Source organism: Macrobrachium rosenbergii, chromosome 56, assembly GCF_040412425.1.
Source record: "Macrobrachium rosenbergii isolate ZJJX-2024 chromosome 56, ASM4041242v1, whole genome shotgun sequence".
Lineage (NCBI taxonomy): Eukaryota > Metazoa > Arthropoda > Malacostraca > Decapoda > Palaemonidae > Macrobrachium > Macrobrachium rosenbergii.
Window position 1 is genome coordinate 25,508,794 of NC_089796.1, and position 12,473 is coordinate 25,521,266.

Genomic DNA, 12,473 nt, shown 5'->3' on the forward strand with positions numbered 1-12,473 from the left:
AATATGTTGTCTGTATTTTGATATGGTTCTCTTTCAGTGATGTGATTTTTCTTCCAGATGTCTCATGTGTTGTGAAGTGTAATGAGGTGACTTTATAGTGTATGTAATGTTGTGCAATGCTTATAAATGTTAGGTATTCTTTTATGTTCGTAAGATGCCAAGTTTCGTGGGAGTTGAATTTTCAGATCCTGTAAAGAAAGTTATTTTTGGTAACCAGGCAGATAAGTACATCCTGTTTGCACAGCTGAGTACCTAGCCGTCCAGGGAAATCGGTAAATGAGGAGAGAGCACTTAACGTATCTGTGATGAGGGTTGATAGGTTTTTAGCCGATAATTGCTCGCAGATCGGTATTTGTTTGGACTAGTGTCCAAGCAGGAAGTCAACTGCCAATCATTTAGATAAAGGGCAAAAGGCAAAACATATTTTCTTTCCAAGTCCAAGAATACTCTGTTTATTCTGTAGAAGAAGGAATTCTTTATTCTGTTTATTCTGTAGAAGAAGGAATTCTGTATTCTGTGTATTCTAGAATGGGGAGAGGGACTCAGGTTATTCTAAGATTTGAAATGACTAACTGGTAACCCAGGTTTGAGGTTAAAAGCAGAATTGGTGAACGAAAACAAGCAGTCTGGAAAGGGGTCTGGTAGTAATAAGATTCTCTCTCACTCTCAGCTCATCCTTAAATAGAAGGGTGTGAAATTCTGGTCACTCTCCCATAATATCTTTTAAGTTTTGTGAATTGTTGAAAATAGTTGTATTGTTCAGGCATTGAAAGGTATTTAGTGAGGAATAAGGAATTGTGAAATGTTGTGCACTGAAGAATAAAGTAATGTGTTATTTACTTGTTATTGTATCATGTTGTTAGAAACTTTAGTGTTGTCTTGGTGAGAGTTATTTTTTTTAGTAAGAGGCGAGTTTAATCTTTTTGAAAGTGGAGGTAATCTTTTGAAAGATTGATGTAATCTTTACTCAAATTTTGTCTTAGTGACATTGCTGTTGGTGTATTTTCTGCTGCATATTAATTTTTTAATGTCTTTGTTTTCATATTATTCATATATGCTCATATGTTTATAATTTCATAGTTACCCATAATTGTGTAATGATACTTTAAAATTGAATACTTGTGATTTTCAATTCTTGAGATTTCTTTTTCAAATTTAGAATAAATCTTAATGGTTTGAATTTTGCTCTGTTACCTTTATTTCTTGATAAATTAAAGTTTTATGAATTAAACTTGTTTAAGAATTAATTAAATCTTACATTTGTATCATGTAATAGTAAATCTTTTTGAGATTGTGAACTCTAATTATAACTTTTGAACTTAGAAATAAATTTGTTTCCTTTTGACCACCAGTGATTAAAGACATTTGCCTGTGTGTACAAGGTAAGTGTACAGTATATCTTTACCGTTCTCTTTTGATATTATCAAAGTGAATTAGAACAAGGGAAATATTTAGTGTTTGATGGAGTGAAGCCCTTTTTCCCCTAGTTTATTTATTTATTAACAGTTGTTACCTCACCCATAACTTGATAAACTTGGGTTGATTTTTCAAATGTTAAGCAAGTTTTACGGGATCATTAAGCAAGTTTTAGGGGATCACTGTTACCTTTAGAGTACTCAGTCTTAATATTGTTATGAGGTTTTAGGTATGGCTGAAGTGAGGTAAATTATTGGGTTTTAGTATCTGTGTATTAACCACGTACTTGATCACTTCGTGATAAAATATTTGGTGTCCATCGCCGGGAGAACAAAACAGAATATCACTCTGATTTATGGTTTATACTGGTGGTGTTAGGGATATATTTTGGTAGGAGAGCGGTGTTAGGGATATATTTTGGTAGGAGTGACCATTTAGTTGTTTTGAAGTGTATTGTAAACTATTTAGTCGAGTAAACTAGAGAAAATGGCTCTGTTTGAAGTTTAGGAATTTTTAGGCACTCCAACCATCAGAAAGTTATCTGAATTTAACCTAAGGCACAGTGGACTCTCTTAGCAGTGATATGTGGGGGTAATGTGACTAGTGATATGATTGAGGCACAAATTAAATGTGCTGCAATCCAAGCACTGATAAGCTCTGATAAAGTAGAGAGAGTTAAATGAGGCATATGAATTGTTGAATGCAGCTGAGGCAGAATTTACGAATAAGCTAAGACAAGAGAATGAGAACAGTAATGCAGAGGCAGAACTTTGACGTTCAGAAACAGAGGAAATTTTGTGTAAACTGAGGGTGCTAGAGTCAGAAGAAAAGTTGCTTGGGTTGCAGATACAGGCTGATAGAGAAAAAAGAAGAAAAGGAAAAAGCAAAACATGAAAGGGAGTTGGAGTTAATCAGAGCTCGATCCACATTACTTGTAAACCCATATAACTACGTCCAAGGTAATGCAGACCCTGTGTTGGATGCAGTAAGAATGCATAAGTTAATTCCAGTTTACAGAAGAAGCTCCAGATGAGTTTTTTGAGCACTTTGAAAACGTGGCTACAGGTAGGGGATGGCCAGAAGATAAATGGTCAGTCTTACTACAGAGTGTTCTAATTGGTAAAGGAAGAAGTGCCTATTTAGCCTTATCAGCTGATCAGTGTAAAGAGTACAGTGTACTGAAACACAATGTGTTCCAAGTTTACCAGATGACCCCTGAATATTACAATGAAAGATTCAGATCTTTGAAGAAGGATGACAAGATGACTTTCTTGGACTATGCCTATCAAGTAAGAGGATGTTTCAGGCGATGGTTGGAGGCCGCTAAAGTAAAGTCCATAGACGAACTTGAGGAGTTAGTGGTCTTAGAGCAATATCTGAGAGTTATAGGTCTCAGTAGAGTTTTAAGAACATTGATGTGAGAAACCCTTCTAATAACTATGCCAAAATGCAATATATACCCCACAGCAGTGGAATGTTAAACCCTCACCTCCTGGTCTGTTCTCAAGACAGATGCAGAAGACTAATGTCATTTGCTACAAGTGTGGAAGAGTAGGACATTATAGTCGATATTGTTATAAGATGCAACAGCAGATTTAGCCAGTTGGACAGATGATAAAGGATAACCAGGTAAAGCCAACTACGAGGAATAGTGGGGGAAAAAATGAAACTAGACAAGCAGAGTGCTTAGCAACCAGTGGAAATGCAACTTCAAGTAGTGAGTGGCTGAACAGTGTGGAGGCTCTTAACCCTTAGTGGACGGATTGAGCTTCAGTGTGAAGTAAAACAGGTTTGGGGAGGTGGACGGATTGAGCTTCAGTGTGAAGCAGAATTACGCACCATCATTATGGTAATAATGATTTGAAACAAAGGTGCCAATACTTCCATATGCTATAAATTCACTAATGGCAACTTTTATACAGACGTGAGAGTTAGGCCAGTATCAGTAATGCCTGTGACTTCAAGGGGGAAGGTACTGCATCTTTCTCTCTCACGAGTCTTTTTTTAAATTTGCTTGTAAATATATGAAGGGGTTGCTGTTGCTTTTGTTTTGTCTTTTACGATAGTATGTTGGCTGTAAGTGTAATTTACAAAGAAAATTGCAAAGAAATATTAGAAAAAGCATGTAAAAGTAAAATAAAAGTTATTGAATCTTCCTTCTCATAAACTTACGTCAATATTTTACAACAAATATGCAAAAAATTTGTTACTGCTTTTATTTCTTATCTGTTTTGATATTGTGTGAGCAGTAATAATAATTTTACAAAATCCAAAAAACTTATTTATTTGAAAAAACATAAGTTGGTAAAATTTACGATTGTCTTGTAAATGAGGCCCCACAAGGGGTTATAAATAGTCATTTTCAACTTCTCGTCGAAGGTAGGGAAAATTTTTTTAGAATTTTTCTATTTATACCGTGTGAATGTACGTGTTATCCCCTTTCCACTGATGTGATTTTTTTTTTTTATTTTGCTGACCTCAAAGTTTCCCCGGTCTGGGGTCCTGCACATTGATAAATTATGCCGTCCCTTAAGGGTTAAGCCATATATCTATGAAGGTATGCTGACAACTCCCTCTTAGAGTGTGCAGGCACCAATGAAGATATTACGTGATACAGGACGCAACCATAGTGTGGTAGTTCATGGCACTCATCCACAGTTGGAGAAGAATCTCACCGGAGATTCAGTTATTTTAAAGGGTACAGGAGGAGAGGAAGTAACTCCTATATGGCACTTGCATTTGTCAAGTGAATTGGTGACAGGAAGTATTGATTTTGCTGTAAAGGACTCACTAGCTGTTGAAGGTGTGCATGTTTTACTGGGTAATGAAGTTGGTGGTGTTCCCTTCACTCCTTGTCCTATAGTGACAGACAAACCATTGAGGGTTAGCCGAGATAGAGAAGAAGAAAACCTCACCTGTTTCCAAGTTGTGTAACTACCAGGAGTATGAAAAGAACTGCAAACAGGAATGAAGAAACTGAGGATGTGCTTGTACCAAAAGAATCAAGTGAAGGATCTTTAAGCTTAGAAGAGCTGTTTCAGGAACGTGAAGTTTCCCCTAGTGTTAGTAATGAAGAGATTTCCCAAGAGGAGGAGGATCCTGTTATTGGTGAAGAGACTCAGCGTAGTCTAAGTGTTCCTGAAGATAGTAGTGAAACTACAGTAGCAGAGTTGGCAGATACTGAGAGTTCAACCCTTGAAGTTGGTCAAGTGACCAGAGAGAGGTTAACACAACTGCAAAAGGATACAACGTTGGCAGATTTGTTCTTCAGAGTTGTTGACCAAGAAGAGATGCAACAAACTCCTGTTTGTTATTACCTAAGGAAGGATTGCTAATGAGAAAGCATGGACCTGTAGATATTCCAGGAAATGCTGAATGGGGGGAATCTCATCAAACTTTGATTCCATATCCACGGAGGAAGCAAGTTGTAGCAGTAGCAGACGAGTCTGGACATATGGGAATCAGGAAGACTGTTGAGAAGATGAAGTATTTTTTCTGGCCTGGACTTCACCAGAATGTTAGCAGACTTTGCAGTGTCATACATGCCAGACAGCTGGAAAACTGAATGAAACTATTCAGAAAGCTCCCCTACAATCCATAGAAGTTAGAGGAGAACCATTTAGCAAGGTGATAATAGATGTGGTTGGACCACTTCCGAAAACGAACAAAGGACATGAATATCTGTTGACATTAATGTGTCCAGTAACAAGGTATCCTGAGGCGATTCCTGTAAGGAGTATAAGTGCAAAGGTAATTGCTGAGAAGTTGGTGGAATTTTTCTCCAAGTTTGGAATTCCAGATATTGTACAAAGTGATAGAGGAACGAACTTTACTTCAAAATTACTCCAGGATGTGATGAACTTGTTAGGAGTGAAACAATAGTTATCTACTGCTTACCATCCAGAGACTCAAGGAACCTTGGAAAGTTTCCACCAGACTTTGAAAAGTATGTTAACAAAGTACTGTAATGAGTCGGGAAGAGAATGGGATGTTGGTTTACCTTTAATGATATTTGAAGTTAGGAATGCTTATCAAGAAAGCATGGGATGTTCACCAAACGAAATGATTTTTGCTCGATACATGAGAGATCCGTTGAAAATTCTTGCAGAGAACTGGGAAGAAAATCAAGAGGAAGTCCAAGGAGAACATGTGAAGAACTTGACGAAAAGGTTAAGAGAAATTAGAAAATTCTCTTTAGAAAATTTGAAGATAAGCCGAAAGAAAATGAAAAGGAAGTATGATGCTAAGACTAAGCTAAGAAATTTTAGGTGTTGGACAGCAAGTTCTAGTGTTTTTACCAGTGGAAAAGTTTCCTCTTACAAATAAATTCCAAGGTCCTTATAGGATAATAGAGAAGTTAAGTGATCGAGCTTATGTGGTTGAAGCACCAGGGAAAAGGAAACAACAGAGGAAGATACATGTAAATCTTTTGAAACCCTACTTCTCAGATAGTGTCTATAATAACCAAAACAACTTCATCTACAGAGGACGATGATGGCTACGAATTGGGAGTTGAAAACAAGATGAACAATTCTTCAATATTAGAAAATTTGGAGAACAAACTAAAACATCTGAGTGTTGAACAAAGCAGAGAACTAAGTGAGATGATTCAAAATTTCCCTGACATTTTTACAGACATACCTAAGTGTACTGACTTGACAAAGCATGAGATAAAGATCAGAGAAGATGGCAAACCATTTAAGCAAAGAGCTTACCGTGTATCTCCGTTTCATCAAGATGTTTTGAAAAAGGAAGTTGAATATTTATTGCAGCATGGATTGGCAGAACCCAGTTCAAGTCATTACAGTTTTCCTTATGTGTTAGTGAAGAAATCAGATGGTCATTTAGGATGTGTACTGATTATAGGAAACTGAATTCCATCAGTGTACCTGATAATTATCCCTTACCTCTTATTGATCAATTACTTGATAATATTGGGCAAGCCAAGGTTGTTTCTAAAGTAGTGAAAGAGTTACAAAGATTTGTGGATATCCCTAGAGTTTATGGGCTATTCTGTTCAAGTTTTTCAGCCATAGTAGCTTCCCGATTGATTGTATAATCTTATTGTATAAAGAGAGAGAACATTTTTGGAAAGCGCAATGTACTTGTAGCTTATTTATCCCGTTCCAAATCGTTGGATTCAAACCTGGGAAAATTAATCTTCTAGGGGAGAGGAATATTATAATATGATATATGTGAATTTTTCTGTGAAAGTAATTTGTCTGTATTTTTATATGCTTTTCTTTCAGTGATGTGAATTTTCTTCTAGATGTCTCATGTGTTGTGAAATGTAATGAGGTGACTTTGTAATGTATGTAATGTTGTGCAATGCTTATAAATGTTAGGTATTCTTTCATGTTCGGAAGATGCCATGTTTCGTGGGAGTTAAATTTTCAGATCCTATAAAGAAAGTTATATTTAGTAACCAGGCAGATAAGTACATCCTGTTTGCACAGCTTAGTACCTAGCCGTCCAGGGAAATTGGTAAATGAGGAGAGAGCACTTAACGTATCTGTGATGAGGGTTGATAGGTTTTTAGCTGAGTATTGCTTGCAGATCGGTATTTGCTTGGACAAGTGTCCAAACAGGAAGTTAACTGCCAATCATTGAGATAAAGGGCAAAACATATTTCCTTTCCAAGTCCAAAAATACTCTGTTTATTCTGTAGAAGGAATTCTTTATTCTGTTTACTAAGATTTGAAATGACTAACTGGCAACCCAGGTTTGAGGTTAAAAGCAGAATCGGTGAACGAAAACAGGCAGTCTGGAAAGGGGTCTGGTAATAATAAGATCCCCCCTCTCTCTCTCTCTCTCTCTCTCTCTCTCTCTCTCTCTCTCTCTCTCTCATCTTTAAATAGAAGGGTGTGAAATTCTGGTCACTCTCTCCCATAAAATCTTTTAAGTTTTGTGAATTTGTTAAAAACAGTTGTGTTGTTCAAGCACTGAAAGGTATTTAGTGAATAAGGAATAAGGAATTGTGAAATGTTGTGCAGAGAGGAATACGGTAATGTGTTATTTACTTGTATTGTATCATGTTAAAAACTGAAGTGTTGTCTTGGTGAAAGAGTTATTATTTTAGTAAGAGGTGAGTTTAATCTTTTTGAAAGTGGAGGTAATCTTTCGAAAGATTGATGTAATTTGTCTAAGTGACATTGCTGTTGGTGTATTTTCTGTTGCATATTAATTTTTAATATGTCCCTGTTTTCATATTATTCATATATGCTCATATGTTTATAATTTCATAGTGTTACCCAAAATTGTGTGTTGATACTTTAACATTGAATACTTGTGCTGATTTCCAATTCTTGAGATTTCTTTTTCAAATTTGGAATAAATCTTAATAGCTTGAATTTTGCTCAGTTAACTTGATTTCTTGATAAATTAAAGTTTCGTGAATTAAACTTGTTTAAGAATTAATTAAATCTTGCATTGTTGTCAAGTAATAGTGAATCTTCTTGAAATTGTAAACTCTAATTATAACTTTTGAACTTAGAAATAAATGTTTGTTTAACAATTTAAAAGCACAGTCTTTCATTTTGACCACCAGTGATTAAAGATATCTGTGTGTGTGTACAAGGTAAGTGATATATCTGCACCATCCTCTTTTGATATTATCAAAGTGAATTAGAAACAGGGAAATATTTATAATGTTTGATGGAGTGATGCTCTTTTTCCCCTAGTTTATTTGTTTATTGACAGTTGTTACCTCACCCATAACTTGATAAACTTAGGTTGATTTTTCAGTGTTAAGCAAGTTCTGAGGGATCACTGTTACCTTTAGTGTGTTCAGTCTTAATATTATTGTTATGAGGTTTAAGGTAGCTGGCTGAAGTGAGGTAAATTATTGGGTTTTAGTATTTGTGTAATAACCAGGTACTTGATCACTTTGTGACAATATACGCACACTAACAATGTGCTACCAATTGGGTACAATAGCATTATAGTTGAGCACTCTGGGACCATGTACAGGTCTGGTTTCAAGGGTTTTCTTGTATGGCAGCTGAGCATCCATATAACAATAGTTTACAGTATTTGAATGCATAATCGTTAAATAAATTCTCAAAAAAAGCATTACATACCTTTCCATCATTCTCTGTCCAAACAACAAAACAGTATTCCTCTTTTTCGGAGTCTTCCTTCGGGCAAGTTTCTATTTCTGTTCCAGAACATACCGAGGGCTTGGGGCCTTCCTTTGAGCATAAAGTGCTGTTGTACACCTCACAATGCATTGTACTTTTTGCATCACTTGTAGCTGAAAATGTGCATAAAAATTATTAGGAAAATAGATTAAGGCCAACCCTCCCAGTCCATGACTGAATACTAAATAATGTACACAAAATCATTTTCTATTTGCATTTAATGACCTTACGTACAGAATACTTTGAAGCTATTGTTGTCAGAGGACCAAATTCATTCCCTCCACTACAAAGGTTTCTATTCTCTTCCTTTTTCCATTATCCTTGCCTACATGAGTTTCCATTCTTCAAGAGACAAGTTTGTTACTACCTTTAAGGTTAAGCCCTCTCTTTCCATTACTGTGGTTTTTCAATTAGAAACTGTCATAGAAGTACTGTCCCTATGAAATAAAATAAAATACAGTAACTCAACACTATTTCCAGTACAACCAAAACCTTGACTAAAAATGGAATTATTTCTCATTTATAACTATTTTCCTAACCAATCCTAATTACTACAACCTCTTTCCGCTTTCTATCTGAATGCCAAACAGGCTTCTTCCCAAACAGGTTTTGCATTTTCCTTGTCACTTTCGATTATGTGTGTGGTAACTTGAAGAAACTTACAATGAAAACAAAAACACATATGACTGAATATTTCAGGGCAAAGGTTTAACATATTTCCTTAATTCTCAACACCCATGCCACTTATCATTCTGAGCAAACCTCTTACCTATTCCTTTTCCCTTATTCCTGGTAAAGTACAAATAGTTCAACTAAGTTCAAATTCTTAACTTTTGTAGAGTTTACCTTGAAAATCTAATACAATGCACTTAAATTATATCTGCTTAAAATGAAGTGTAAACATTGAAGATTCAGTTATTAATTTCTTTGAGATTTGTACCCCATCCTTGTCAACTGTTGTCACTTGAAATTAAGGCAATCACACATGAACTGGATAAACAGGTGGCTATTTTTAACAGTTTATCAAATGGTTTTGTCAAATGAGACACTACTACTATCTACTTTTGAGTTGATCACACACCCAAATTGTGATTTTAATCTTCTCAGCATGCCACTCGCAATGTTCCTAATCCTGTCGAAAGATTTTAGAAATACTGAATATTTTTAGTAGAGTTGTGTAAGAAGTAATTATTATGCTCACATAAAAAAAAGACTAATAAGTTATCCATACTGATTTAACTTTTCAAGTTGCTGTGTAGTTTTCCTTATACAGCAACCTTATTTGTAAGTACAGAACTATACTGTTTGCATTGAAAAAGTTTGGGTTTCATTTTACATACCTACCAATTTGACTTTACATCCCTGAACCTTTGACCTTCTCAATCAAGGTTTTATTAAGTTAGTTTATCATATTTCCCAGCATCAAAAAGGTTTCTCTTTTTTCTTGAAAGCAAGTCTCAAAAATTTACTGTGCCTCCTAGAGGCTGAAGATTACGTTTTTTATAGGACTAGAGGCTGAAGATTACGTTTTTTAGGATAGGACTGAAGATTACAGGCTGAAGACTATTACAAGGTCCATAGGTTAGACAGTACTCAGAACCCTACAGGAAGGTCATCTTCGTTAGACAGTACTCAGAACCCTACAGGAAGGTCATCTTCGTTAGACAGTACTCAGAATGCCTGTATTATTAGGACTCCTCAATGAAGTGTATAAGTTTTTACTTAAAGGAGTAAATAAACAAGTCATAAAAAAATATACACGGTCACAAAGATTCATTCCTGTATCAGCTGATGAGCCAATGGTCAGGTAAACTTATTCCTCATCAACCCTGACTTTAAGGGAACATTATTAGCTGACAATTGTAAAATTGAGATATGTTAAAACATAAAACATATCTTACTACTGTATAGTAAGACTATCATACTCAAACACTAACCATTTGTTTTGGTTGTGTTCAAATGTTCTCTATTGAAACAATACATTCAGTCAGCAACATCAGCTACTGTGATAATTGGTTTCCACAGTTTTAAGCAGAACTTGATAATTAAGAACATTATAAAATCATACAACAAAAAATGCAATTTGTAAAAATGGTTTAAAAAACCTTAGAAGCATATACAGTAGGAAACATCTCCACCTTTTTGTAAAATACAATTCATTGAGACAGGAAAACGGTGTCAGCACCCAACCAAAACAAAGCCATGAACTCATAGTAATGTCACCAGCATGAATAATCTGCATGCTGTAAATACAGCAAATTTTAACAGTAATTTACATTTTTCCTAACATACAAACCTGAATTCCTTACGCTTTAGCTTGCGACTACGAGCTGAAACAGCCATTTAACTTCCAGACAAGATTGTTAACCACCGATGGTAGGGGGAAGCCCACCCACTCGTCAGTCTGCACTCTACTTTGCCTTTCGGCCCAGGTACCAGAATGAGGGGTGGCAGAGGTGGAACGTAGATGAAAACATCTCAGGTTTGCTTGTTAGGAAAAATAAAATTACTGTAAAACTTTACTATTTGTTCCTACACACATACAAATCCTGTCTTTACATAGGACTCTTACCCATTGGAGGGTGGAGTCTGGGTAAATCTCTGAACCAAATGATAGTTCTTCCCAGCCAGTGATACCTTCCTGGTCTGGAAGAGCTGGGGAAGGAATCCCACACCTCTAGCTTGATGAGCATGTGGGATGTTGCAACTTCTATACTTCTGGGCATGATGTAATTAGTTTGTGTCAGTATTTCCATAAAGGCTTGGAAGAAACCAATAGTGTCGGAGACAATAATTCTGCTAATAAATACCAACGGGTTTTTTCACTGTTAATCCCTCTCTCCCCTTGTCTAGAGAGAAGAGGACATGCATCTAACAATCTAACAAAAAGATGAAAGATAGGGTGCGCCTGTCATATAAACTCACCTGCATGACTCACCAGTCCAGCACGATGGCTTGCTACCTGCCTCTCTCCCCTATAAGAGAGAAAGGTGAGTGAGAAGCAGGAGACTACTCACTCACTCACATTCTCTCCTCCTTACCAATCACCTTAGATGAGATGCTATGCATCATTGAGGGGGTGGGGGGTGGGGGGCCTGGATGGGCTACACAACTTGAGCAGCCACCACAGGACCTAACAAAAATGTGTCCAAGTACTTGTGGGCAATGTCCCAAAGATATAATGTAGTGAATGTGGTCTGGAGGGGCCACACCCCCGCTCGTCTACCTATGGAACTGACAGGTTCTTCCGGAATGTGTGTAACAAGGTGATGCCACTAACCTCGTGAGCTCTCACCCAGATTGTGCTCCTGCCTACCTCATCAAATGAAAAGTACGCCCACTTGACTGTCTCACGAAGCTAGGAAGAGTTCATGTTCTTGGGCACCTATTTCTTAGTCGAGTAGGTACAAATAAAGAGGCATCATCACTCAAGCTTGAGATGTCAGTGTCTCTTAAGGTAGTACCATACCACAGCACCCTAACTGGACAAAGTAATATCGTGTCTCAATCATTACCTACAAAGTCCTCTGGGGAGAGGACCAAAAATGACTCAAATCTGGTGTCAGGGACCGAAGGATTCTGAGTCTTCACTATGAATTCGGGGACAAACTTGAGCATAACACATCCCCATCCTCTTGAGTGCTTAACATTGAAAGAGAGGCCATGAAGCTCGCCTAATCTCTTTGCCGAAGCCAGGGCTAGCAAGATGCCAGTCTTATAAGTCACATCGCTGTCTGACGACTCTCTCAATGGCTTGTATAGTGCACAAGTCGAGCTCCTTGAAACGAGTCATGTTCCACTCAGGGCCTGAGTTCCCTGGGTAAGCAAGACTATTTGAAGCTTCTCAAAAGCACCAAGATCTCCCACAAGGACAAGAGATCTGTCCCCTTTAACTGAAAGACCTCGCCAAGGGCAGCT

The 12,473-nt window shown here is 36.8% G+C and overlaps 1 protein-coding gene across 9 annotated transcripts in view; it reads right to left on the bottom strand.

Annotated features, from left to right (window-relative positions):
• Positions 1-12,473, bottom strand: part of LOC136836060 (activin receptor type-2A-like) — a 282,286-nt gene that overhangs the window by 153,218 nt on the left and 116,595 nt on the right. For all 9 annotated transcript variants that reach the window (XM_067099957.1, XM_067099961.1, XM_067099966.1 and 6 more), the window contains one exon: positions 8,496-8,668. In XM_067099957.1, coding sequence (XP_066956058.1) covers positions 8,496-8,668 — 173 coding nt within the window. The remainder of the gene's footprint in view (positions 1-8,495; positions 8,669-12,473) is intronic.